This window comes from Galeopterus variegatus, unplaced genomic scaffold, assembly GCF_000696425.1.
Source record: "Galeopterus variegatus unplaced genomic scaffold, G_variegatus-3.0.2 Scaffold4762, whole genome shotgun sequence".
NCBI lineage: Eukaryota > Metazoa > Chordata > Mammalia > Dermoptera > Cynocephalidae > Galeopterus > Galeopterus variegatus.
Window position 1 is genome coordinate 50,110 of NW_007730873.1, and position 27,200 is coordinate 77,309.

At 47.7% G+C, this 27,200-nt stretch overlaps 1 protein-coding gene across 3 annotated transcripts in view; it reads right to left on the reverse strand.

Moving 5' to 3' along the window:
- Window positions 1-27,200, reverse strand: part of LOC103603718 (tubulin-specific chaperone D) — a 152,714-nt gene that overhangs the window by 30,540 nt on the left and 94,974 nt on the right. For 2 of the 3 annotated variants that reach the window (XM_008588290.1, XM_008588291.1), the window contains exons 10-17: window positions 26,932-27,012; window positions 22,124-22,197; window positions 20,434-20,551; window positions 18,641-18,701; window positions 17,220-17,242; window positions 14,929-14,960; window positions 2,772-2,834; window positions 1,613-1,689 (exon numbers count right to left, since the gene is read on the reverse strand). In XM_008588290.1, the coding sequence (XP_008586512.1) occupies window positions 1,613-1,689; window positions 2,772-2,834; window positions 14,929-14,960; window positions 17,220-17,242; window positions 18,641-18,701; window positions 20,434-20,551; window positions 22,124-22,197; window positions 26,932-27,012 (529 nt within the window). Of the gene's footprint in view, window positions 1-1,612; window positions 1,690-2,771; window positions 2,835-14,928; window positions 14,961-17,219; window positions 17,243-18,640; window positions 18,702-20,433; window positions 20,552-22,119; window positions 22,198-26,931; window positions 27,013-27,200 lie in introns of those variants that run through there. The other variant, XM_008588292.1, reaches the window with a different exon arrangement.

A 27,200-nucleotide genomic window follows, 5' to 3' on the forward strand; every position in this document is an offset into this window, starting at 1 on the left:
TGCATGTGGGATCCGAACCCTCGGCGGGAGCGCCACCGCGCTCCCAAGCGGCGCACTGTAGCAGTGAGCCACCGGGCCGGCCTCAATGTGCCATTCTTAAGTCTAGGCACAGCTAATTACGTTTAAAAACAAAAACAGCAAAAGCATTAGGTCATTCCTTTCCAACGTGCCTGCTCATTGGCATCTGTCAGGTGCACTTATTACTTTAGTGATTCTCTGCAACTAATGAACTGAATAGAGGACACGATTATTTCTTCCATACAATGGAAATTCCACATCTGCTAATATGGAACAATTAATAATAAAGTGGAGTATTTCTTTCCCAGCAGAAGTAGTGAAGGAAGAGTGTGTGTTTACACCCAGAAGTCGTGTGGGCAAGGCCTCCAGGCCGAGCGTGTGCAGCTTGTTCAGAAGAGAGAAGGGATCTGAGGTGCTGGGAACAGGAGGCTGAGCCCACACAGTTGTGAGTCCCTCGGAACAGTCCCAAAGGCCACCAGGAGCCACAGTGGAACAGGATGAGGCTGGACTGCACAGAGCAGGAGCTGCCAGGACAATCGCCGAGTCCTGCCGCCTTCAGGGGCTCAGTGCGTTGCCTCCACCACTTAGAGAGGAGGAGCCGACTCCTGATGAAGCCTGTCGTGACCATGCAGCTAGCGAGCAGCAAACGACTCGTGTGCTCTTCCTACTGCCCCCAGAGCCACAGCCACGGCCAACGGAGCAGCCTTGGAGAGAGGAGCAGGGCAGCAGGGGCCGTGAGTACAGCTAGAAACCACATCCACAGAGTGCCTCATCACAACGAGCTGTCACTTGTACCAGTCGGAGAAGCAGACTGGTGTGAACCAATTACAGACATTTCTTAAAAAGAAAATGTGGAGGCACTGATCACAAGGCACTCAAATTCAACTGGTAAAACTGTACTTGGATTCTACAGCATGGTAGCGTCACTTAAGAAGAGGCATTCAATCAGCAGAAACATTACGACACAGAGGTTGCTGAGTTATGAAGGACGCCTGAACATACTCCCGGTCTTCATCCCCAACATCAAAGCCTACTCCATGTCAATGACAAAGGCTTGTCATCAGTGCAATGGGGCGAGTGCTACAGTCCTGCCAGCCCAGAGTTCACCTGGGTCCCCAGGACCAGAGAGGAGTGACAGACAGCCACAGGGACACACAAACACTCACACTCTCACAGAATAAATAACATCAGTGTGCTCGGGCAGAAGTTCTGGAGTGCTGTGTTCTCATCTGAATATGAGCATCATGAACAGAGTTTCCAAACCTAAAATCCAACCCCTCAGCAGGGCACAGAATCCAACTAAGCAAACAGTTACTACTCACATATAGAAAAGGCGTTTCAGAGGTGAAGATAACGAATAAAGACAGAATCAGTAATAAAAAGTTGAACATTCTGGTCACCAGTTGCTTCATTAGGTCTCCTAATTATAAATCACACAATGTCATCCACAATTCCAAATATAATTACGGAATTCATCAATTACCATGTTAGCATATAAAAGGCACTCATAGCGCATAAGTCCTTTGAAACACACACTGCCAGCAGTCACCCCCCACTTCCCACGTGAGGTAGCACCAGGCGAATCTCACCACACCTTGACCTGCTCTCGGGAATTACTCGAAACAAGATGGAGGTGTCTCAAAGTGTCATCTATCAGCCACTGCCAACCACCTGCCAAGGGAGCAGAGAGATTAATTCACCCATTAAGAATACTTAGTTGAAATTAAAAACAACAACGAACATATCTCCTACTAACTCTTAAATCAAAGTTGGTGGTAACCTTCGAGATGAATCTGGAGAAAACCCAAAGTGAGCATTCTCCAGGTGGTACAAAATCCTAAAGTCCCTCTCGATTTAAAGGAGAAGGTTTCCTTTTGGCTGTTGACATGTTAAAACTCCTACTGTAGGAAATACTAGCATTCTGTGAACAATGACTTAAATACCATATTTTGGGAAATTTTGTTTCTTTTATTACATCTGCAAGCTTCTCTCTCTCTCTCCTTCGAATAATCTCCCCTTGGCCCCGGCTGTTGACATGTTAAAACTCCTACTGTAGGAAATACTAGCATTCTGTGAACAATGACTTAAATACCATATTTTGGGAAATTTTGGTTCTTTTATTACATCTGCAAGCTTCTCTCTCTCTCTCCTTCGAATAATCTCCCCTTGGCCCCACCAATATAAACCCAAATGTTCAACTCAATTAAGTCCAACACCAGGCAACAAATGTTAAGTCTACTCAAGCTGCAGAGCATGAGATGGCCCTGTGACACAGACAGCCCTGGGGAGCCCTTCCCACTGTGCTCTCTCTGGCCAGGACCCATAGGCACAAGGGGGGCTCCGAGCCTATAGAAGGGCTGGCGGCCACCTGCTGCCCAGCTGGCCCTTGGTACCAGCTGCTGGCATTCTGGCCCATGACGGCTTGGGTCACACGCGCTCTCGTCTGTCTGGGAGACAGGACTGACCAAGAATGCCGGCACCAGGCACAGCAGCAACAGGCAGAGCCATGACAAGGCGCACTGAGGAAGGGACAGGGAGGCTGCCTTCTGGGGGCGGCCGGGTGGGGGTGCTCTATATTCACAACAGATTTGTGCAGCAATTTCAAGACCAGCTACTCTAGTATCGTGAACCTCATGAACCTCTAAGCTGTAATCCTTTATCATCCACCCCAACAGGCTCATTTTTACTTTTTAATTTGAAATAGCTCTGGAAGAAAAGGCTTTATGTGAGTTGTTAAGAAGAAAAGCACTTACTGATTACGGCATCACCTTTGAAAGGCATTCTGGAACGCGACAAATTTTCTACTAAAGTGCACACTAGGAAACAGGACAAAGCATCATCATTTCTCCAAAAGTGCCATCACAGCCCCTTGACCCTGCTGTGCTCCGTGGCACTCAGCTCCGTCCCCGCCCACCAGCCCGGGCCAGAACCATCCCAAGAACATTGGTCAGCCCACGAGCAAGCCCACGATACTGCCGCAGCTAAGCGACCAGAAGAACATGCCCCGTACCCAGCCAGGTGCAGAGAAGCTGCAGGATGGGACCGTGCACTTCAGAGAACCCAGCCCATCCAGAGAGCTCCACGAGGAGGCTACACATCTCCCTGACACCAACACAGATCCCAGGGACGTGAGTCTCGCACGACTACATGATTCAGGGGAGTCAGGCCAGCGAGGCCCTGAGCACCTCATGGGACCAGTAGCTGTGGCAGAGCATTGGACCCCACTTGAGACAAGGACCACAGAGCGCCAGCACACAGGGGAGGAAAGGGGTCTCCAGAGACAGAGGAAGTGCTCTTGTCACAGGTGAGCACTCAGCAGTCCACAGGTATAGGACAGGCGAGCACCTGGGGGCCCAGCAAGGGCACAAGGTTAAACCAAGAGCACCAGCTGCAGGCTCTCAGCTGTCAGCAAACAGGTGATACCTTATCACCTTCAGGGGGTGGTCCCTGGACTAGCTGTGGGGCTTAACACTCCAGTAAACTTCTGATCTCCTGTGAATACTGTAGTGTCAATTTGTTAAATAAGTAAATGATTATCACGTCTGGGGGTAGGAATATAGAGGGCGAGATTACGTGCACCAATCAGCCCCAGGGAGAACAACTAAAAATGCTGGACCAAGTACAAACACCCCCCGAGCTTCCATCTGGCAGCCTCACAGAGGAAGGACCTGGCCTGTCTGCGTGGGGAGTCTGACGGGAGACTCCCCAAGCACACGGGGCTGCACCTCGGCGTGAGGAGAGTGAGAGGCCAGCCACGCCCATGGCGGGAATCATTTCTTGCAAATACGATCCAGGGACCTGCCCTTGCCCCACCACACTGTCCACCGGCCTCAGACACACACAGGGACTTTCTCCCTGAGCACGCAGTCCAGCAGACGCCACTCCGCCCTGCTTTTCTCTGCTCACAGAATCACATAACAACAGATAAAGCGCACAGAGAGGTTGGGTGTGTCGCTGTTTCTTATAAAAATGGGATCATATAGCAGCCAGCTGGGCTGAGTTATGCTGCAGTCACAGAAAACCCTCAGAACCCAGTGCTTACAACAGCAGAGGCTTCCTCTCCCTCTCACCAGGATACGGAGCACATGGAACACAGCCGACCTGGGCTTACTTTTAAACCGTGATCACCTTAGGCGGGCGCTCGGTACCTACAGCAAACTTGTGTGCTTCCCGCAGACCTTGCCCCTCTCCCCAAAATGACTGCACACACCTGGCCCCCACACCCTTCATTTTTGCTACACTAAAATAAAAGGTTTTAGTGGTCTTCTGCTTGATTATATCAACCATTTGTATTTGCTTAAACACTACAGAAAAGTGTAAGATAGAAAAAATTACCATTGACATTTTGGTCATCCTTCAATGTGTACCCCACGGCGGGTAGATAACTATGTAAATGAGAAAATGTAATGCTCTTCTACATGGACGCCCCCTTTCTCTTGGGTTCTCTATTCCCACCCCTTTTTTGTAACCTAACCTCTCGTCCCCCTCCAGCCCGGATCCTGGCAACCAAGAGTGGCCGCTCACGAGCTTACAGTCCTTCTGCTCGGAGAGCCGCAGCAAGAGACCTCGCACGGCTCACCAGCTGGGCTGGGCTGGGCTGCAGGGAAACCGGACGTCTCAGCGCCTGCTCAACCATCGCTGCCCTCTGGCGCTGCTGCAGTTCCATCACATACCAGTAGCACATCTCTGTCACTCGGGGGCTCACCAGCTGGGCTGGGCTGGGCTGCAGGGAAACCGGACGTCTCAGCGCCTGCTCAACCAACGCTGCCCTCTGGCGCTGCTGCAGTTCCATCACATACCAGTAGCACATCTCTGTCACTCGGGGACCAGGTGGCAGGCAGTCGTCACCTCAAACGCTCCAGACTGAGAGTGACACCATCACTGCTCACAGCTCATACTGCCCATGACCAGAAATGAGGTCCTCCAGCCATGAGGCCAGGGTGCAGGGACAGGGTGTCTGGACAGAATAAGGGATTCCCACGGTCACTCCACCCTGTTTTTATCTAACAATAAAACCAACTAGCAGAAATCTCATGTGCTCTTTTAAACAGATGTGTAATGTTCTATAATATGGATACAAAGCAATTTATTCAATATTTCTCTTGATGGACTAAACTTTCCTTCTGGTTTCCTGTCACTGTAAACAAGGGGACCAAGCATGGTTGTATTTCTGGGGTGTAGGCCATCAGGAGTGGCACAGCAAGACAGACACACACACACTTCTAATCATAACAGACACTGCCAGCTGGCCATCTAAAACGACTATAATTCGTATTCCACGAGAGAGAATCCCTACCCCACGTCTGTGAGCAGCAGGGACCACTCAGCTTTAATTGCAGCCACCCTGAAAAATGGGAACTGTCCTCTCCTTGCTACATTAATTAGCACTTCTCTCACTCTTCAACTGACAGGCCATTCGGGTTTGGTCTACCCAGTTCCCTGCTGGTTTGCTTACCTTTCTTTACTAGAAGTTTTAAGAAGCCTTTGAACCCTATATACAATAACTTTTTTTTTTAATCTCTCAACTGCAGTACAGGTATTTTTCCTAAATCTCTATTTTGTCCAACTTTATGCATGGTATAGTCTTCCCTATGTAGACAAACATGTGGAACTATTGTTAATTCTGTGAGGTGGTATAAACCAAGAGCCCCAAACAAAACGAAACCAAAAAAACAGAGAAACAGTTCTCACCAGTTAAAAATATCCAGTGAGGGCTTGTTATGACCTGAAATTCAGGATCTGCTTTAAAATTCCGGGATTGGGGACTGGAAAGAATATGTTTGAAGGGTGCAGATAAAACAAGAGTTTTATCTTCCCAGTGAAGCTGGGGAATGGGTGTGTGGGCCTCATTATACTATTTCTCTTTACTTTTCTGCAGATTAAAAAATTTCCAAATTAAGTTTTTTTAAGAGACCAACATTATCCTACAATGTCTCCTAAAATCTCTTCGAAGATTTATATGATTGTATTTTTTTATACTTCAGTTTTTAGTTAATCACATGTAGTTCTGGATATGCTGAGATAGGGATATAATTTTATTCTCTTTCAAGTAGCATTTTGAGGCATCATTCATTCAAATAAGCTATCCTTTTCACCAACATCTCTGTCACACATCAAATCCCACATACATTATTGCATCAGAATCTGTTTCTGGACTCTCTGCTCTGTTCCACCAATCTATCTGCCTGCTCCTAAGAAAGTACCGTTCTGCTCCGAAACAGAGTTGCTCCATGGCATGCATTAAGGACTAGAAAATGCAAGTCCTCACTATGTTAAAAAAATGATTTTCTTGGAGACTTGCCCTGCAAAAAAAACTTTAAATGCATTTTATCAAGTTAAAAAAGAGAGAAAAAAAAAAAACAGCACTTGAAAATATGTTCAACATCTCTAGTGATCAGGGAAATGCAAATTAAACCCACAATGAGATACCTCTATATGCCTACTAGAATAGCTAAAGTTAAAAATAGTGTTAATACCAAATGCTGGTGAGGATGTGGAGAAAGTTGCATTCACACGTTGCCTGTTGGAATGTCACTGGCATGGTCACTCTGGAAATAATGTGGCAGCCTTCTACACAACACCACCTACACTCAGCAGTGGACTCTCAGGCATCTGTCCCAGAGAAAGGAGAAGGTGTGTTCCCACAGAAGGTGTGCCTGCACACAAACACTCTCCGCAGCTTTATCGTAATAGCAAAAGCTGGAAATAGCCCCAATGTCCTTTGATGGGTGAATTCTTAAACAAACTTTGGTGAAACCAGACAATGGGATAGCAACAAACGAACTACTAACACATGAACCACCTGGATGGATCTCGAGGGGCACTATGCTTACAGAAAACACCCACCCCATAAGATCACATTCCACAGGAATCCGTTTCTTTAACATTCTCAAAATGACAGAGCTGTAGAAAACAAGCAGAGCAGTGGTTGCTGGCAACAGGAAAGCAGATTTGGACATGGGGCAGCAGGAGGGTCCTCTGCAGGTACGGAGCAAGCCTATGTCTTGACTGTGTGCTGGCTACACAAGTCTGCACACAGCGCACATGCACAGTCATACACATGCAAACACTGGAAAAACTGAGTAAGGCCTGCCGTCTGGTCAGCAGCATAGCATTGGTGTTGTACTATTACATACGATGCTGCCACTGGGGAAGCTGTGTGAAAGATGACAGGGTTCTATCACTAATTTTATAACTTCCTATGAGTCTATAGTCGTCCCTCAGTATACATGTGGGGTTGGTTCCAGGACCTCCCATGGATGCCAAAATCCATAGATGCTCAAGTCTCTGATATAAAATGGTGTGGTATTTGCATATAACCTAGTACATCCTCCTGTGTACTTTATTGGGGGTTTTGTTTGTTTGTTTGTTTGTTTTTTGAGCAGTAAGGGGATCGCAACCCTTGGCTTGTTGTCGTCAGGACCACGCTCAGCCTTGGCTGAGTGCACCGGCCATCCCTAAATCGGATCCAAACCCATGGCCTTGGTGCTAATAGCACCACACTCACCCAAGTGAGCCACAGGGCCGGCCCCTCCTGTGTACTTTAAATCACCTCTAGATGTCTTATAATACCTAATACAATGTAAATGCCATGTAAACAGTTGTTATAATGTATTGTTTTGTATTTGTATTATTTTTTGCTACTTTTTATTGTTTTTCCCCCAAATATTTTTGAGCTGCCATTGGTTGAATTCATGAAAGTAGAAACTACAGAAGGCCAACTGTATAATTATTTAAAATAAAGTTTTTGAGGGCCGGCCCTGTGGCTCACTCGGGAGAGTGCGGCGCGGGGAGCGCCAAGGCCGCGGGTTCGGATCCTATATAGGGATGGCCGGTGCACTCACTGGCTGAGCGTGGTGCAGCCCACACCGAGCCAAGGGGTTGTGATCCCCTTACCAGTAAAAAATGAATGAATGAATGAATAAATTGAAATGAAATAAAATAAAATAAAGTTTTTTTTTTGTTTTTTTTTTTAAAAGATGACCGGTAAGGGGATCTCAACCCTTGGCTTGGTGCTGTCAGCACCACACTCAGCCAGTGAGCAAACCGGCCATCCCTATATAGGATCCGAACCCATGGCCTTGGTGTTATCATCACCGCACTCTACCGAGTGAGCCACGGGCCAGCCCAAAATAAAGTTTTTTTGAACAAAGTAACAGACTAGATAATAATTCAGACCAACCATCCAGCTAAGACAACATTTTTTAAAAGATACAAATATGTGCTTGAAGTCACTGGGGAGCTAAAGAGGACCTGGGAGAAGACAGGATCCCAGGTGGTGACAGGTGGTGACAGGTGCTGATTGCAGAAGAGGCTTTTCAGAAATCCAGGAACACAACTGGAGCACCTGAGAGTCTAAGAACCAGTGAGACAACATGTGAGAGCCCAGCGCTGTCAACAGAGAACTAGTGAACCTCTCACAGTGGGTTCTGAACCCAGAGGCCCACACCCTAGAAAAAAGTACAAAACACAGGTCAACTGGCTAAAGCCCAGCACTGAGTCCTCTCAAATCCTGAAGGATGGAGGGTATCCCAGACTGTCAGAAACAAATGTAAAGTCTCTCTGGGAGGGGAGAACATTAGCAGGCCTCTAAGTATTTCCATAATTTTTCATATGCTATATCCAGTCCTTTAGTAACGAAACCACAGAAGCTCTGGATCATGATATTATTAAACACAGATTTTAAACCCTGCTTAATACATTCAAGGAGGTAAAAGAAACAACTGAAAAGTATGACAAGGATATGAAAACCATAAAACATAAATAAAAGCTCTGAAAGATAAAAATACTAGAGTTAAGAATTTAACGGATGGGTTTAACAGCAAATAAGACATAGCTGAAGAGAGTATTAGCAACAGACAGTGAAATATAGGTCAAAGAAAATACCCAAACTAAACCAGAGACAGAAAAGGACAGAAGAGAGTCAAGAGAGTGTAAGAGAAATAAAGAATTACATGAAGTGGTCTAACTTACGGGTAACGGGAGTCCCAAAAGAAGAGGAGAGAATAAAAGTAATATTTGAAGAGAGAATGGCTGTGAATTTTTCCAAAGTCACCAAAAACATCTACAAAAACTACAGGTTGTGGAACTAGTATGAACCCAAGAACCCCAAGTAAGATAAACACAAAGAAAACTTGTGCAAGGTGTATCATGATAAAACTTCTTTTCAAAAGGAGCCACAGAAAATTAACATATTATCTCCAACAGAGTAATAAACTGGCAGCTAACTTCCCAACAAAAAAGGAAATAAATCCAGAAGACAACAGACTATCTTTAAAGTGCTTAAGAATAACTGAAGAATAAATGTCAAACTAAATTTCTATACCCAGCAAAAACATCCAGCAAAAACTTTAGAAGTGAAAGTGAAAAAGCCATTTTCAGACAGACAAATCAGAGAGATTACTGCCGGCAGACACACACCACAGAAAACCCTGGAGAGTTTCTTCAGGCAAGAGGAAAATGATGCCCTTGGAAGGCCGAAAATGCAGAAAGGAATAAAAAGGGAAAACAAGCTAAATACGTGGGCAAATTTAAATGAACTGTGACTAGTTAAAACAAAAATGATGCGTTGTGTGATTTAAAATGTGCATAAAATTAAAAGCATGATAACAAAGGGATGGGGGCAAGGTGTGTGCTGGGAGAGGCCGCCAGCCAGAGCCCAAGTCCTCACCTCCCACAGAGGGAGGCTGACCTTACCCTGCTTACCCTCCTATGGCAGACATCAGCCAGCTCGCCAGCACTTCTGGTTTCCCTCCCCATTTTTGGCACATGGGAAGAGAGAACTTTTCCAGACTCTTGAGAGCAGAAATAAAGTGTGGCGTTCCTGTGGAAGCGTTAGAGGCCAGGAGTGATTCTCTTCCACCCTACACTCCAGCCGAACATGAGCAGGTAAAAAGTCTGTGGTTGTCTGAAGACAATGAAATGTCGCGATGGTTAAAAGAACATAATTCAACCCATCCTAACTGATAAAGCTCCTCCCTCACTACTGCTGCTTTTCTTATGATTCTAAATCTCAAATCCAAGAGCCTGGCCTCAGAAATACAAGCCCTCATGGAGAAATGACACTAAGAAAGAGACAAAGGGGATGTCCCCTCTTCCCAGCAACTACAGCAAGGGCTAAATTGAGGACGTTCACAATGACGTTCATCATACTCTCCTGAGAAGCATACGGACTTCTATGGAGAATCACAACTGAAGTCAACGTGTTACGATACTTCTCTGACATGTGAACAAAGGGATCTGAGAAGTCTCAAGCAATTTTTGCCACATAATGTGCAAAAATCATCCAAAGAACCTGCGGTCTGACTGGATGCCTTTCTTGGGCATTTGTGGCCCTGGATGCAGCATGCACCTCACACACCTGCACCATTACGGGGGTAAGGGCACAAGAGCTCTGGCTTCCATCAGAAGATGGTCATCGGGCATTTCCCAAGTCACCCACGTGAAGCCCATGAATCTACTAGACTTCTCATTCTGACAAGAGCTCTCAGTTTTGTCTCATTTAAATTAACACATCTAAAACTAAGGATATCAAGAAACAGTAATATAGCATGCAACTTAGAAATATGGAAGCGAATAAGAACGAAAGCTAAAAGAATCAAAGGGGTTGACTCCACAGAAGTAAAAACTGGGGGCGGGGACTGGGGTTGTGGAGTTGAGACCATGGACACTTCGCAGAACTACAAGGGTACTTCAAAAAATTCATGCAAAAACAGAATCAAAAGATAACAAAAATCCTTGCACAAACTTTTTTTTTTTTAAAGATGACTGGTAAGGGGATCAACCCTTGGCTTGGTGTTATCAGCACCGCACTCTCCCGAGTGAGCCACAGGCCGGCCCATTGCACAAACTTTTTGAAGACCCCTAGTATTTCACCTTCTCAACTACTTATACTTAAAGTCAGAAAGGGAAATAATTTCTTACGAAGTCAGGAAAGTAAACAAAGAGAAGGAAACTCCTGAGTTTACACCAGGGTCAGTCAGGGTCACCAGGGAAGCCGCCAGCTTCAGAGGCTGCAGGTCACACATCCTCCAGGAGCCAGAAAAGGCCCCAAAGGGAGCAAGTGGTTAGAAGGACCCAGAAGGAGAGGCATGGGGAGGGGCTGCTGCTGGCAGTTGTGACCTCAGTTGAGGGGTATGGGCACTAGAGGGATCCCCAGAGAGGGTAAATACCCTGACCTCACTTCCTCCCCTTCCTGGGTGCAGCTGGAAGCCAGTGGGCCTGAGAGAGCATAGAGTAAGACCCCCAACCAGGCCCCCCAATGATACGTGCTCCAGCAGTGCACCCAGGGAAACACGTCCTCGACAATCCATCTACCAGTGAGGCCCCTCACCACAACCCGCCCCCCACAATGTGCCCCTTCCAGGCAGCCTCCAGAGCAGAAAGCAGGGTGGAAAAGTCAGAGCTGTGTGCCGCCCCCGCCCCCCACAGGCTGCACCACAGCCATCCTCCAGGCAAACACCGCAGAATCTGGGGTGGTATGAAAATGCCGAACACCAAAACAGCAGTAACGGTGTCTTTATTTTCACATCAGTTTTTGTATTTCACGATCACCCTGGCAGCCTCTGTGCTGTGGCAGGGACCAGCAGCAGGCGTAGCAGGTCGATGAGGAATCAGGGGACATGGCCCCTTCATCTCAAGCCTTTGCAAGTAACATCACTGAGAAGCAACCAACAAAAATGCAAACATGACTCCTCTTCATCCCTCCATAGCCAACACGACATTCCAGGGCTGGGCGTGTCACACACAGGGGTGAACATGTCGAGGGCACAGACTTTGTGGAGGGCAACTACATAAAGGCTTGAAAGTAGACGTATTCTTGTTGCCAGTCACCTCCTGCCTAGAGAAAATCGTGCTTTTTGTGAACTCCTGACAATTCTGTTTGTAACAGGCAGAGGTAACAACACGCCGTCAGCCACGGCCCATGCGCCGGGCCACAGCACCTGAGCAGTGACCACTCTGGAGCCACGGGAAAGCTGAAGAAACACGGAAAGCCACCAGTAACTTATTAAGTGAAAAGAGCGAATTATAAAGCAGTAAACACGACAGGATCCCAACTTCATGAGATGCAAATATGTAAGTAAAGGAGAATTAACCTGAAAGAATCCCTAACGCACCAGTAGTGGCGACTGCTAGCTGCTGGGGTACGGACGATCTTTTCATTCCCTTCTTCTGTGGTAGGCAAGTTTCCTGTGCAAACTCACTGCTCAAACACCCAGAGGAACTCAAAAAGCAGACAGACCCTGTGGTAGACGGGAATGTGCAAAGGTCATGTGAAGGTCACAGGGCTGCCTCCAACTGCTGCCCTGCAGAGCCCAGCTTGCCAGCAGCCAGGGTGCTACTCAGCTGTGCGTAGGAAGGGGCAGAGCGTGGACCCTCAGAACACCCGGCACCCCACCCCAAACAAGCCTAGTCCCTGCATCCAGAAATGGTTTACAGATAACGAGCTGGTGACATGCCTGGGGCAGAACCTCCATCCCACTGAGAGGTGGCAACTGGGGGCACCCTATGCCTCCCGGGAAAGGTGGTGCCTCTGTCTGTATCTTGTGGTCTGAAGGCATCCAAGGGACACTGACCAAGTCCACATCCAGAAAACTGGATGCTGATCTTGGCCAAAAGGGATCAACTGCAGAACTGGCGATTCCTCTGATCCACTCGTCAGCGGGTGGAAACAGGTCCATGCTTCTAGAATCTACTTCCCAGCGACACCATCAAACCTGTGAGAGCACTGAGGTGACACCACAAAAGCGTGCGCTGGCACCTCTCAGCAGAGAGGTCCCTGCAGACCATCAGGAGCCTCAGGGCAAGCCCCCATCAGGTCAGGGGTGAGGGGTGTAAATGGAAGACACTGCACTGCACTCCAGCTGTGGCACCTGGACCCCTGGCCCGCCCTCCTCCACACACCAAAGAGATCTCGGCAGGAGTCTGCACACAAGGCCTGGCCAGTGGTTTTCCTAAACCTCCTCCCCAGCAGTCAACCACACCTCACTGTCCCGCAGTGAGGGGCTGAACGTGGCAAGGTCACTGATGCAACGTGGGCCATCCCCACCAGCAGGGACCCCTGGAGCCACATTAGTCAGAACCCAGCCCTCCGGATCCCCAGGCTTGGCCGTTTTCATTAGCAACGTCTGGGAAACCAAACTCAGGCTTTTATTTTAACACTTTGTGGAACTAAAATGTGTTCTAAGCTTCTCTCCTTACACTCAAAAGAGAATCATCAAGACAGAATAGCTCACTGCTGACAACACTAAACCCCTAGGGGGTCACACAGGGGCCCAACAGGCCATCCTCAGCTTGAGAACCGGGGGCATGCTGCCAGCGTGGACTTGTAAGGAGCCGCCAGCGTGGACTTGTAAGGAGCCTCCGCTCAGCTTTTCCTCTGCTTCCTCCTGCCTGAGCTCTTCCCTCCTCACCCGAATGTGGCTCAGCCTGTGCATTCCTGAGCTCCACGCGGGCAGCGCTGGGTCACCTCTACTTCCCCCCCAGGACTGCTCCCCGAGATGTCTCCATCGCCAGCAGCTTCACAGGTGTAGACGCGTCAGCCAGTTTCCCCTCTCCTGACTGGCCCCCACGTTGTCACTGTGGGGTCTGACTCTGGTTTCCTCGGCCATCTGAATCCCCTCCTGCTGTTGGGTCGCCTGTCCCCCAACCGCTGCGGGTGTCCCATGACAGATGCACACACTGGCCTCCGTCAGGCCTCCTGCACCTCTGAGCACGCACCACTCTCCTGTCTACTCTGAAACAGCAAACACTAGCCCGCTCCTGGCAGCAAAGGAGACATGGAACAGGCCAACCTGCCCTCAGCGACACTGCTGTCCAGACTGCTGAGGAAGCTGAGACTTCTCCTAGCTCCCCGGCTGAGGCAGCACTTGCCTATGTGGTCTGATACTGCCACTGTGTCCCAGGAGGCCATGTCCCCACTCCAGGAGCCCCTGCACACCTGGCAATGCCTACTCCCACAGCCCTCTCTACCCCAGCTCCAGCCCTCCAAGGCAGATTGTGCCCAAGTCCACGTGGGGATACCTGAGCCCCAACATTTCCACCACTGACCACTGCACAGATGATGCGAGGATGAAGATGCCAGGACCTGAGGATGCCCAGGACTCAAACAGTGGTCCCAACCTTCAGAATGCAGCCTCCTGATGTGGAGGGGCCCCGCCTTCTCAGTGAATCTCCAGCCCCAGCCCCCTTGCGACCACAGCAGGCTGTGACCCAAGTTCCCCCAGGCGGCACCAATGCTACAGGCTGAGAGGGGAGGACACATGGAGCCCAGCCTCTCTCTGGGGAGGCCAGAGCCTGCCTGAGGCTAGAACTGAGGGTTACTGACCAGTCCCCTCCACTAGACAAGCCCTTGCAAGCTATGGGTACATCCTTCACACCCAAACCTGCTTACCCCCACCCAGGCAAGGGGCTGTCCATGCACCTGAGTGGCCAAGACCAACTGATGCACCTGGTTAATGTCCACCAGAAAAGCAAACAGGAGCCTGGATTTCCCAGCAGTATCAGCTGAACAGCCTGCAGGAAATCTAGATATTTGTTATGTAGGTATCATCTGAGCTCCCTGCAAATATTTAAATATCATCTGAAAAATTATTCATTGCTCTAGTTAAGAGGAAGAGACAGTGACACCCAAAAACCCCAACTACACCACCAGCCCGCCAGCCGTGTGGCTACGAAAACGCATTAGAACCCACAGGAACTGAACACGCACTGGGGCTGGGGAGCGCGGCTGCCTCGAGTGAACATGAGCACACTGAGCACACCAGGCATGCCCGGCAGCGACTCCAGCAGAAGAAAACCACCGACCGGCCGCCACCACAAAAGATCCCCACCCAGAAACTTGACAGCGGTCAAGGAACGAGGTCTCCCCGATGGCTGGAATGAAGGGCTACGCCTCCTCCTCAGACCTACCTGCTTGTCTCATGAGCTCTCCTCCTAGACCCCTATAAAATGGATGAAAACGTTCAGAGTTAAAATCTTCTACTATATAAAACAGGAAATATCCTCACCAAGTAACAGATGTCAATTAGTTGAATTTGTCATGAAAAGTGTGCACTACATTTTATGAAAAGAAACGAAAATATGTGACCACATCACTTTCTGGAGCTGTCTTGTTCTAACTGGGCTGATTCTGATTTTCGATTTAAACCTTGCTGCTATTACCCACATCATACTATCACAAGGAACTACTTCCAAACAGGGCTCACCTCGTACTTTATAAAGACTGAAGTAATTTGGGACACCAGACAGTTATTATTTAGCTAGAGAAGCAATCCACGAAGGTTCTGTCATAAACACAGCAGAGAGAGGGCGCACTGCCTGCCCTGCCCTCCTGCCTACCTAACACACGACACTGACACCAGGACACTGGGGGACAGACAGGTGAGAAGACAGAAGTTATTCACAGACTGTGGCTTGTGGCCTAGATGGGGAGACGGGATGTGTACCTGCCCTCCCACCTTAGACAGCTGGAAACCTGGACAAAACACAGGAATCGCCAGTGCAGACATTGGGGCTGAGGCCCAAGAAGGAGGAGCCTCCCAACACCACAGGGAACTGCCTGGAGGAAGTTTCCAGGCACTGAGTGGGGGGCTGAGTTGGGGAGGTGGGGATGAAGGAGGGAGAGGCCACCACAGTTAGAGACTGGGTGGCAGAGGAGCAGCCGGAGAGGGCCCTGGGTCCCCTGGAGCCCAAGACTGATGCTGAGCTGCATGTGCAGACGGGACGACTCCGGTCTGGGAGGACCCAGGAAAGCTGAAGGCAGGGAGGGAGGCTTCATCCCTTCAGTATGGACAACAGGATGGAGCTCACCATCCGACAAAAGTCACACTAAAATCCCACTAGAAAAATGAGCAGAACGGGGCCGGCCCGGTGGCGCACTGGATATTGCGCCGCTTGGGAAGCGCGGCAGCGCTCCCGTCCGAGGGTTCGGATCCCACGTACAGACCGGCTCCCGCTCACTGGCTGAGCGAGGCGCGGGAGCAACGCCGAGGCTTGCGATCCCGTTGCCGGTCCCCGGTCCAGTACGGGGGCAACACTGAGGGTTGTGATCCGTTGCCGGACACGGAAAAAAGACAAAAAAAAAAAAAGAAAGAAAAATGAGCAGAACAGCCCCAGAGTGGGAGAAAACATGGCAAATCCGTGTCTGATAAAGAGCTCACATCCAGAACAGTGAAGAGCTCAAAAAGATGAAGACAGACGACAAATTTTCTAATGAGCAAAAGGTCGGAACAGTCACTGCACCAAAGAAGATGCAGGAAAGCCCCATCAGCACACAAGAAGACACTCAGCATCACTGTCACTAGGGAGATGCAAATTACAGTGACACAGAGACGCACCTGCAAGGGCAGTGCGAGTCCAAAGCTGGCCACGCCGAGTGCTGGTTGGGACACAGAGCACCAGGGTCCGGGGGAAAGTGGCGCAGCCCCTTTGGAGAAGCTGTCAGTATTGTACAAAACACACACGTGTACCACGTGACCAGCAGTGTCGCTCCTGGCGTCCACCCAAGAACGAAAACACACTTCTGCATCCAAACCAAGACATACCTGCCAATGCTCATCACAGGTTCACTCCAAAGAGCCAAAAGCCGGGAAGAACTCAAACGTCTGTGACCTGTGAGTGGACCAGCACACCGACGTACACACACAACACAGACTGCCACTCAGCAGTAACAAGGAACATATTAATACATGCAACAACATACACAAATCCCAAAAACATCACACTCACTGAAAGAAACCAGACCCAAACAAAGGCTCCTTACTGCGTGATTCCACCTATGCAAAATTTTAGCAAATGAAAACTAGTAACAGGGCAGGTCTGGGGCTGCACAGGGCGAGGGTCTGGGACGGATCAGCTGCAATGGCGTGGAAGGAAGTGGGGGCTACACAACCATCTGTGGTCACCAACCCGTCAAACCGCAGCTTAACATGAGTAAGTGTATCTATCGCATGTCAAGTGAACCTCCACAAAGCATAAAAATACCAACTAGGTTAGGCCCTTGAGGTCCCTGCATACTGAGCTAAGTGGCTGTAGCACCTATTCAGACAAAATAAACACAGAACACACAACACACAACAGTAAGGAAGAATCGAATAAAAGCCCCATAAGTCAGCTATTCAAAACCTAGCCCAGCCTTTCCCTGACAATACATTTTTTCATTAAGACAAAAAAAAAAAGAACTTTGGTTTTGTAAAGCTTACCTGTATAACTGACGGTCATAAAGCTGAAAATAAAGGATTGAAAATTAGTAATTTAAGCAACTTGGACTTCTTATTTAAATAATATAATAAGTATATAATATTAACAAGTATCAAAATGAGAATAGTTGGAAGATAGCAGAGCCAAACGTCCCTGAGGGCTGGGCCAGCCAGGAAAGCCAACACACCATCTCACGTAATCCCCACCCAGGAGGTCACTCAGAAGGGAAACCAAGGCACAGAGAAAGGAAGGACGAGGGGGACCAGCCAGAGGCTGAGCTGCGCTCGGCAGCAGGTCTGACAGCTTCTGCAGCAGGAAACTAACTGTGCCAAACAGGATTCTGATGTTTCCTCTTCTTTGAAAGAGCTTAAAAGCACTTCACAATACTATTATCAATTACCATTACAACTAAAATTTACTGATGTTCGCAGTTGGCCAAAAATTCCACTGAACTCTTGAAATCATTCTTGAACTCTCACAAACACTCAGGGAAGTAGGTTCTATCATTACCTGTACTTTACAGAAAGGGAGCCTGGCTCAGAGACCTCACTCGGCTCTCCCAAGGCTCCCGCTGGCGGGTGGCCTCCTTCGTGGTCCCTGCACTTCCACCCGCACCTGCCAAGTCAGAGAGCGCCAGACTCCACTGCCTCTTGCCAAACCACAAACCAAGCTGAGGCAGGGGCAGACGTGGGTCTGAGACCAAAGTGGCACATCATCATATGAAGAAGAGAATCTCAAAAGACATGACACTCCACTGGAACAGACAGTGAAACCACCCAGCTCCTTATGAGTGATCCTGATATCCTGTGATACTCAGGTCCACAGTTCACACTTTACCTCTCTGAGTCACAAGTGCTTTCGAGAATCTCAAGAACCCAGAAAAGCACACACACACACCTCCCAAGGGAAATGCAAAAAACATCTTGGGTTTAATTTCAGGGCCTCAAGAGCCCAGCTGCAGATGCAGGCTGGAAATCAGAGGCCTCCGCACTCTTCTTTGTGCCGCTCCCCACACAGGGAAGAGGCCACTGCAACGAGGACCAGACACCCCAGTCAGCTGGGTGCGCCAGGTGAAGAGGGCACCAGGCGCCACGGAGGGAAGCCTGCGCCAACAGCACTGGCTCTTTGCTGGGCATCTGAGACTGGGGACATTGTGACCACGTGAGAAGAGAGCCTGCACTCACTTCCCATCCCAGACAAACCCCTAGGTGGCTGGCCACAAGAGTGACACCAGCACAGAGGACCCACTCCCAGAGCAATCACACCAGGTCAGTCCAATGCACTCCAGGACTGATGAGGCACAGTGGCCTGGGACTTCAGACCAGACTGAGGAAGTGGAGAGACGCCGAGCAGCCAGGCAGACAGTCCCCAGTCCCACGACGCCTCATGGGAAGACACACGCTTGGGTGGGCTGCACACGAACCTGCTGGTGAATCTGCTTCAGGTGCTGCACTGCCTTGTTGTCCAGGTAGTCTGTGACAGGTCTGCAGAAATTCAAACACACCCGCTGAAGCCATGGGGACCAAGCCCTGACCCCAGGTACACATGAGGAGAACACAGGCTCAGGAAGATCTGCATCTTGTTCAGTCCCCAGCCGGTCTCATAGACCCCTGCAGGTCATATCCCCATTTCTGACTTTAGGTAAAAGCAGCGTCAGTTCAAAAGGGGTGGACGTAAGGAAGCTCCCATAAAGGTTTGACCTGTGCAGCCAGTTTGCTAAGGACAGCAGACCCCTGCAGGTCATATCCCCATTTCTGACTTTAGGTAAAAGCAGCGTCAGTTCAAAGGGGGTGGACGTAAGGAAGCTCCCATAAAGGTTTGACCTGTGCAGCCAGTTTGCTAAGGACAGAGACGGTCCTGTGATCAGGAAGGAGCCCTGCTGAGAGCTGAGTTCCCACTGATGTGAGCCCTCTGGAAGACTCAAGTCCCCGATGAGGCTGAGATGAGAGCTCACCCGTGGGCCTCACTGCTGTCCTCAGCAACACCACTGGCAAGGCCGGCCCTCGGCTGGAGTCAGGGAACGTGGACTTCAGAGAGTTCCCACAAGCCCCAACTGATAAGGGTGACTCACTGGGCCTAGACGTTTGGACAAACCGTGTGGTTTACGCTGAGCACCTGCTTTCCTCCGGGGGTCTGGAATCCTGGCATGTGCCAGGCAGAGATGCCTATGTGACCAGCCCCCAATAAAACCCTGGGCACTGGGGTAGACAACACTTCCCACATGTCGTCACAACTCACTGCTGGGGGAATTACATGTGCCCTGTGTGACTTCACTGGGAGGAAGCTCATGGAAGAGACCCTAGAAGCTCATGCCTGGTTACCCCCAGACCTTTTCCCACCCCTTTGCCCCAAGCACCTTTTCCCACAACCAAAGAGAGAAATGCCATAAAGCCAAGTCTCAGCTCAGCCCACAGGTGCCCATTCACTCCCACGCAGATGTCCTTAAAATGAAACATGGTCGAGTCTGAGCCCTGGGTCTGGGGAGAAGCTCGACCTGACTTATCTCAGGCTTAGGGGTGAGAGGTGGGCTCCATGTCCGCATCATGCTCTGGTTTTGCCCCCAGGGAATCACCTAAAGTGATGTGACATGACTTAAAATGTGGCTTTCCTCAAACTAGAGTCCAAGAACCAGGAAACAGATATTACAGTGAGCCTGTCAGTTCTTACTTTTGAGGAAGTCAATTGGAAAGAAAAGTAAGAAAGTCAAGTAGTTGCTTTAAAAACTCTCCTGTAAAAAAATAAATAAAAACTCTCCTGTACAGAACTTCTCAAATACCCTAATTACATGCTTTGTTATTATTTGTACAAATGTAGCCAACTGAAAACTTTTCAAGGGAAATTTTTAAGTGCACTCTCTGGTTTTTCAATGATTAATAAAGCATTTGAACATGAGGCTGCTCTGCACTGTCTCTGAAAACATGCCTTTGTCCTTGTCATCTCACTCCTTCCTCGGAAACAGGGTGGTGAGGATGACAGCAGCTGCCAGGCCAAGGCCCCGTGCAGAGGATGGGTGATCCCTGCGCAGATGCGACCCAAAGGAAAAGCAACCATCACAAACCTCACAAGTAAATTGTGGGACCCTAGAGACTGCAACACCACTGCAAATAAACAAAAACTAAGACGGTGAGATGTCCCCCACCCTGAGATCACTGCAATCATATGCAAGGGGCAGAGGCTTTCCCAACAGCTCACGAGTGAAGCCTAGCATCTTCCTACCTGTTCTCCTGTGCTGCGAGTTTGTACAAGGCATAAGTGACCTCTGCACAGGCGAGAACTGCCCCATGTCGCGTGTGGAGATCCGGACTCAGCGTCATCGATAACAGACGTGGGAAAACTGCAAAATGACGGGACAGGAGGATAGGTTGGAAGCCCCCACACACGGATAGTCTATCGAACACAAACACACACTGAGCATGCTCTCTCTCTCGGGGCAGCACAGATGGCAAAATCTCCAACACATGGAGACCCTTCAAGGCAGCATGATAGTGCGTGGTGTTGCCAGGTCCCCAGACGTGGGGGGTGAGGGGGCAGGCAAACGATGTGAGGAGAGAGCAGGAAAAAGGAAAACAGACACTGTTTCTCAGATCTTTCCTGTCTGTGCATCATGGCCTGTTAGGAGCCGGCAGGCGCTCTACTTGGGGAGGGGGCAGAACAGGACCGAGAACCACAGGCAACCAGAGCAGCTTCCATCTACCTGCAGTGGCGCCTCAGCTCAGGAACTGGTAAGAGTCTAAGCATTCTGTGCTCTGGAGAACAGAAAGCAAAGACTCATCAGAACCCCTAGAGGAAGCGACTGGCTCCACCACATCTGCCTGAGGAAACCAAAGCTCCTCTGCACCTCAGCTTCCCCATACATACAATCAGGACACCAGCAGCCTTGCGAAGGTTGTAAAAATCAGAGACAAACTCCAACCCAAGAAAGCACCCGCACACAGGCGCTCAAAACGCAGCAGCTGGAAGTGGCTGGGTTTTAAATAACTGGGGAAATCTACAAAAGGTCAAATCCCTTATCCGGGGGCTCAACACTCTTGAACTGGGAGGAAGGTTAAAGTTGAGGCCTCATGCATTCGGTCAGCAAGGACTGATCACTCAACTGAATGTAAGTAAACGCCACACTAAGTTTGTGACATCTAAGTTTAATTAACAGATCCTGAAGCCAGAAGGTCCCTTCAGATCTATCAAGCCCCAAACCTTCATCTGAAGTCCCACAGTACGATAAACATGCACATAAGTAAAATCAGTAGTTACAAATGAAGAGAGAGCCACAATTCAACCTCAGTTTAATCACGGTAATGAGTATCAATAGAAATAAATGTAATTCTGAGAAATCTGTGTATTGTTCCCTGCTTTTAAATCAGGTGCTTATTTATTACAAGTAAAAAAGACAAGACAGAACAAATAGGTTTCTTTCCTTAATGATAATGAAATACAACAAACACAGCCTAGGCTGTTCTACTCTGAAGTGCTGTTACACTGAGGCAGACTCTGCGTCTTCAGTGTAGGCCCATTTATAGGCCTTAACAAATTGAAAAGAGTGTTCTTTTGTAATGGGTATGAGCCGCCAGGAAACCAGGGAAGCACCACAGCGTTGGTCCAGTGTTTACAGGAACCAGCACCATTTCTTAATGCACAGAATATGACCCAGCAACTCCCTGCTCTGTGGGTGAGTGCCTGCCTGGCATAGCCCAGAAGCTGCTGGTGGACACATGCACTGCACCCATCCTTGTATTCTGTCCCCTGGCCAAGCCCACAGCTAGTTCTTCAGACACTTCTCAGCAAGAAAGAAATAGAACATTATCTTCAGACCCCAGGCCTTTAAAACCAGGACAGCCCCATCCATATCTTTCTGCTATGTGTGTGTGTGGTGGCATGTGGCACCTGCAAGATGGCCAGAGCACATACCTACCGTGAGTGGCGCTGTACTCAGGGGCCCGCTGGGTCAGGTTGTGCAATGCCTTTGCTGCGAGCTCTCTGATGACCCTGGGGGGAAAAATGTTAGTTTCTTTATTTTGATGATTCTAGCTTTATTCAATTTATTAAAAGAAAGGAAAGACAGTGTACATGAATCCTCAACTGGCCACTTAGTCAAGACCACTAATGACAATAAACTCACAAACGAACAAACACATGAGAACCTCTGATTATAACCAATGAGAAAGAGAATTCAGCACAGTTAAATACTTGAAATGAAACAGCTCAACACAGACCTCAGGACACAGCTGCCAATCTCCCACGTGCCATGTGGCAACACGGGCCTCCAGCCTCCCCAGCCCCAAGCTATCCGGAAGTTGCAAGTGTTAGGCAGAACCATGTGAGTCTGTCGCTCTGAAGACTACAAAGGTGGGACATAAGGAATTTCACATGGTTCAACCTAACAAGTATGAAGCACATATGTTAGTACAGAAATATCTTTAAGCACAACATCCAAAATTCTAGTGCAAATACTGGACAGTAGGGCACAGGGACCAGCAGAAGGTGGCCCCAGGACTGACAGGGGAGGCCCAGACCCAGCCCTCTCCCTCTCCTTCCAGTGCTCCACACAGAGACAAGACAGAACACTGGAGGGCGACGTGCAGAGCCCAGCCCTCCCGGCACTAGAAAGCACTAGAAAGATGGAACAGTGAGAGGTCATTGCCTAAACTAACGACTGGGGTAACTACCTAACAACACAGAGGCATGATAAGAATATTGAGGTGGAAGCGTGCAGAAGTGAGCTGCCTGCATTTTGATCACTGAAAACAAACCCAAAGCACAGGGTGAAACATGGAATGACGGAAGCAGGAAGACTCCTCCCCATTCCTGGGCAACATAATCTTCCCCCACCCGTCCTGCACCAGCCCAGGGCTCCTCACACCACAGTCCTGCTTAGGGACCTATTTCTAACAGTGAACAGAGAGCTCCTCAAGGCAGGTGACGGCTCACATGCCAAGAAACTCAACAGTGCATGCCCACACCCACCACACCCAGACACTGAGCACCCCATAACGTGGGTCAAAAAGAACAGGGGTACTGCAGGGTCCCCTCCACGCCCTCCACAAACTGTCTCCAGGAAGCCATTCCACATGAAAAACCAGTGGATAGACTCAGAAGTGAGAACTGTTTACTCCAGCAAGAAGAAGTCCCAAGGCTACAGAGGGGGCAGGTGCCCCGACAGGCTGAGTTAACACATCTTTCCCAACTGCTGCCACTTTGAGCACAGCGTTCTTTATTTAAAAATATTTATTATCTAAATGTAAAACCTGAAACCATAAAACTCTTGGAAGAAAACACAAGACAAACACTTCATGATGCTGGATTTGACAATGATGTCTTGAATATGATAGCAAAAGCACAAGCAACGATAGTAAAAATAAAGTAGACAGCATTAAAATGAAGAACGTCTATGCAATGAAGAACACACCCAGCAGAGTGGAAAGGTATGAAATGAAGGAAAATACCTACAAGTCATATATCTGATAAGGGATTAATATGAGGAATATACGTACAAAGAACTCCTATACATCAACAAAAAAAATAACTCAATCAAACAATGGGCAAAGGACCTGAACAGACATTTCTCCAAATATGATATACGAGTGGCCAACAAGCACATGAAAAGGTGCTCAGCACAGCTAATCATTAGGGAGGTGCAGACCAAAACCACAGTGAGACACCACCTCACACTCACTGGGATGGCTACTATCAAAAAAAAACAAAAAGTAACAACTGTTGACGAGAATGTGAAGAAACTGGAACCCTTCTGCACTGCTAATGAGAACATAAAATGAATGGTCCAGTTACTATAGAAAACAATACAGTGGGGTTCCTCAAAAAATTAAAAATAGAATTACAATGTGATCCAGCAACTCCACTTTTGAGTATATATCCCAAAAAACTGAAAGCAGGATATCAAAGAGCTATGTGCACAACCATGTTCATAGCAGCATTATTCATAATAGCCAAGAGATGAAAGGAACCCAAGGATCTATCAGTGGATGAATAGATAAGCAGAATGTGGTATGTGGTCCATCCACACAATGGAATATTATCCAGCCTTAAAAAAGAAGGTGATTCTTACACATCCTACAATGTGAATGAACCCTGAGGACATTGTGCTAATAAGCTAGTCACAAGACAAAACATGCTACAGAATTCCACTTATACGCAGCACCTAGAGGAGTCAAATTCATAGAGACAGAAAGTAGAATGGTGGCTGCCAGGGGCTGGGGGAGGGGAACAGACGTACAGCATCAGTTTTGCAAGATGAAAAAGTTCTGGAGATGGACAGTGGTGATGGTTGCACAACAATGTGAATGTATTTAATGCCAATGAACTGTGCACTTAAAAATGGTCTAGATTGTAAATATTATGTGTATTTTACCACAATTATAATTATGTCAAATTTATATTTATCCTGACATATAAATTATATTGGGTATTGCTAAGTATCACAAAACTTTTAAAAAGAAACCCAAGACAATGGACCAATACTTCTTGAAAAGGTATATTACTAAAACTGTAACAGTGTATTTATACTGCTAAAGAGGATTTGTGAAGAATTCTATAAGGCTCCCCTTTTTTGTGAACACTGTTATTTACCAGAAAATTAGAGAGACCCTATTTATGAACTTTTAGCTGCTTTCTGCTAGAAAGATTTCCACAAAGAATTTTTTTCTATAATATTTATCTTAGAGAAAAAATTTTTTAAGGGCTGAGCCCGTGGCGTACTCGGAAGAGTGGGGCGCTGGGAGCGCAGCAGCGCTCCCGCCACGGGTTTGGATCCTATATAGGGATGGCCAGTGCGCTCACTGGCTGAGTGCGGTGCGGCCAGTCTCAAAATGGACCAAAAAAAAATTTTTTTTTTAATGAAACTAATAACAAAAAAGCCATGAGAAAAGATAGAAAACAAATAACAAAATGGCAGGTATAAATTGAACCATGTTGATAATTACAATAAATGTGAATGTACAAAAAAAAAAATTTTTTTTAATGAAACTAATAACAAAAAAGCCATGAGAAAAGATAGAAAATAAATAACAAAATGGCAGGTATAAATTGAACCATGTTGATAATTACAATAAATGTGAATGTACTAGACACCCCACACAAAAAGGCAGAGATTGTCAGACTGGATATAAAAGAAAGACCCAACTGTGTGCTGTCAACAAGGACATGTCAGAGTCAAAGACACACAAACTGAAAGTAAAAGGACAAACAATTAACTAGAAAAGAACTGGAGTCACTATGATAGAGGGTGATGATCTTCAGCCAGCAGGCCAAACTTGGCCTTGGGGCTCTTTTTGTAAAGCCCTAAACCAAGAATGGTTTTCACACTATTAAAGGTTGTATAAAGAAAAAAACAATAAAATACACGAGAAAGAGACCTAAGGTATTTACTATCTGGCCCTAAGAGCTTTAAAAAAATAAAGCTTTCCACACTGTACACAATAACGATGTCAAATTACATGTTAAGAAATCTAACATGAGACAGAGAGGGACACTTAATAATAATAAAGAGCCAATACATTAGGAAGATATATAGATTATAAATGTATACACATCTAATAAAAGACCACCCATATGAAGTGAAAACTGGCAGAACTGATAGAAGAAATGGACAATACAGTGACAGCTAGAAATTTCAATAGTTCAAACACTTAATCTAACACCATGGGTTACACAGAATCTTGGTTTTAAGTATCTTATTGACTGATAAGCTGGTGTAATAGGCAAATTAACTAATTTCTCCCAGTCTCTATAGGGTCTTTGCTCCTAATTATGAGAGTTTGGGGTATCATATTTGCAGGTATGCCTCGAATGTCAAAAACTTACGCAATTCTCTGGAAGTTGAGGATTTCCAGCAAGGAAACAAAGGGAGAGTACTCTTGGCAGCTGGACCACAACCAGCTCAAGTGGCACAACAGGAGATACTTCTCTCGTCAGAGGTTCCCCATTCCCAAAGAAAGCCCTGCCTAGATTGCACATTGCAGCAGACAGCTTGGCTACTTGGCCATACAGCAGCAATTATCACATACTTTCAAGGCCTTGGTCCTCAAAGAAGGATGTACACCCTAACAAGGCTACTTACATCCACAGGCATTCACTGTTCCTGAGATCTACTGTCTGTGTGTAACAGGCAGCAACACCAAGTCTTCTCTGAGAAGGTCAGCTGACTTTCCTAGAAGTGGTAATAACGGCGCTAATTCTCTGTTTATGTTATGGATTACACACTCAGCTTTTCCCTTTGAAGAGACATACTTAACTGCCTATGAAATATTAAAATACCCTGAAACTGCTACTGTAATTATGAAATAGCCACTAAAGCCTGCTCGGCTCCCAGGAGACAATGCAGAAGACACCGAGAGTGGCCATGCAGAGCAGGATCAGGGTGAGGGGCATGTCACTGGGTGAAGGAGATGAGGTGTGTCCCTGCCACCCAGGTTACTCCAGTCCTCAGGTGGCTAGTGCCCTCCACCACATGCCAACACAGGGCACTCCCATGGGAACATTTACATCAGACATAGTTGGCTAAGGACTCCAGAAATGAAACCAGAGATAGACCATTCACCAACATGTCAGACATGAAGGCTAGAATCTATACTACTTCTCAAAAGGTATTTTAAAATATATTTACCATGAAAAAATATAATCAAGGCTTATAAGCACAATTTAATCTCTCCTTTGGGGGGTGGGGGGGGGACAATTCTTAGAGAAACACAAAAACATAAAACCTACCCGTCCCAATGGTTGATTTTCATGGTAACCAGGTGGTCTATCATTGGTTGGGTGTACTCAGGAAAGCCGGCAATAAACACACTGAAAAAAGACAATATTAAGAATCGGTGAAGACGTGGAGGAACTGGAACTCTCATACATGTTTGGAAAAGTGTAAAATAGCGTAATTACTTTCAAACATAGGCTGGCCATTTCTTCCAAAGTTAAAGACACCCACCATATGACCCAGCCACTCCCCATCTCAGCAGTTACCCACAGGAGAGGAAAGC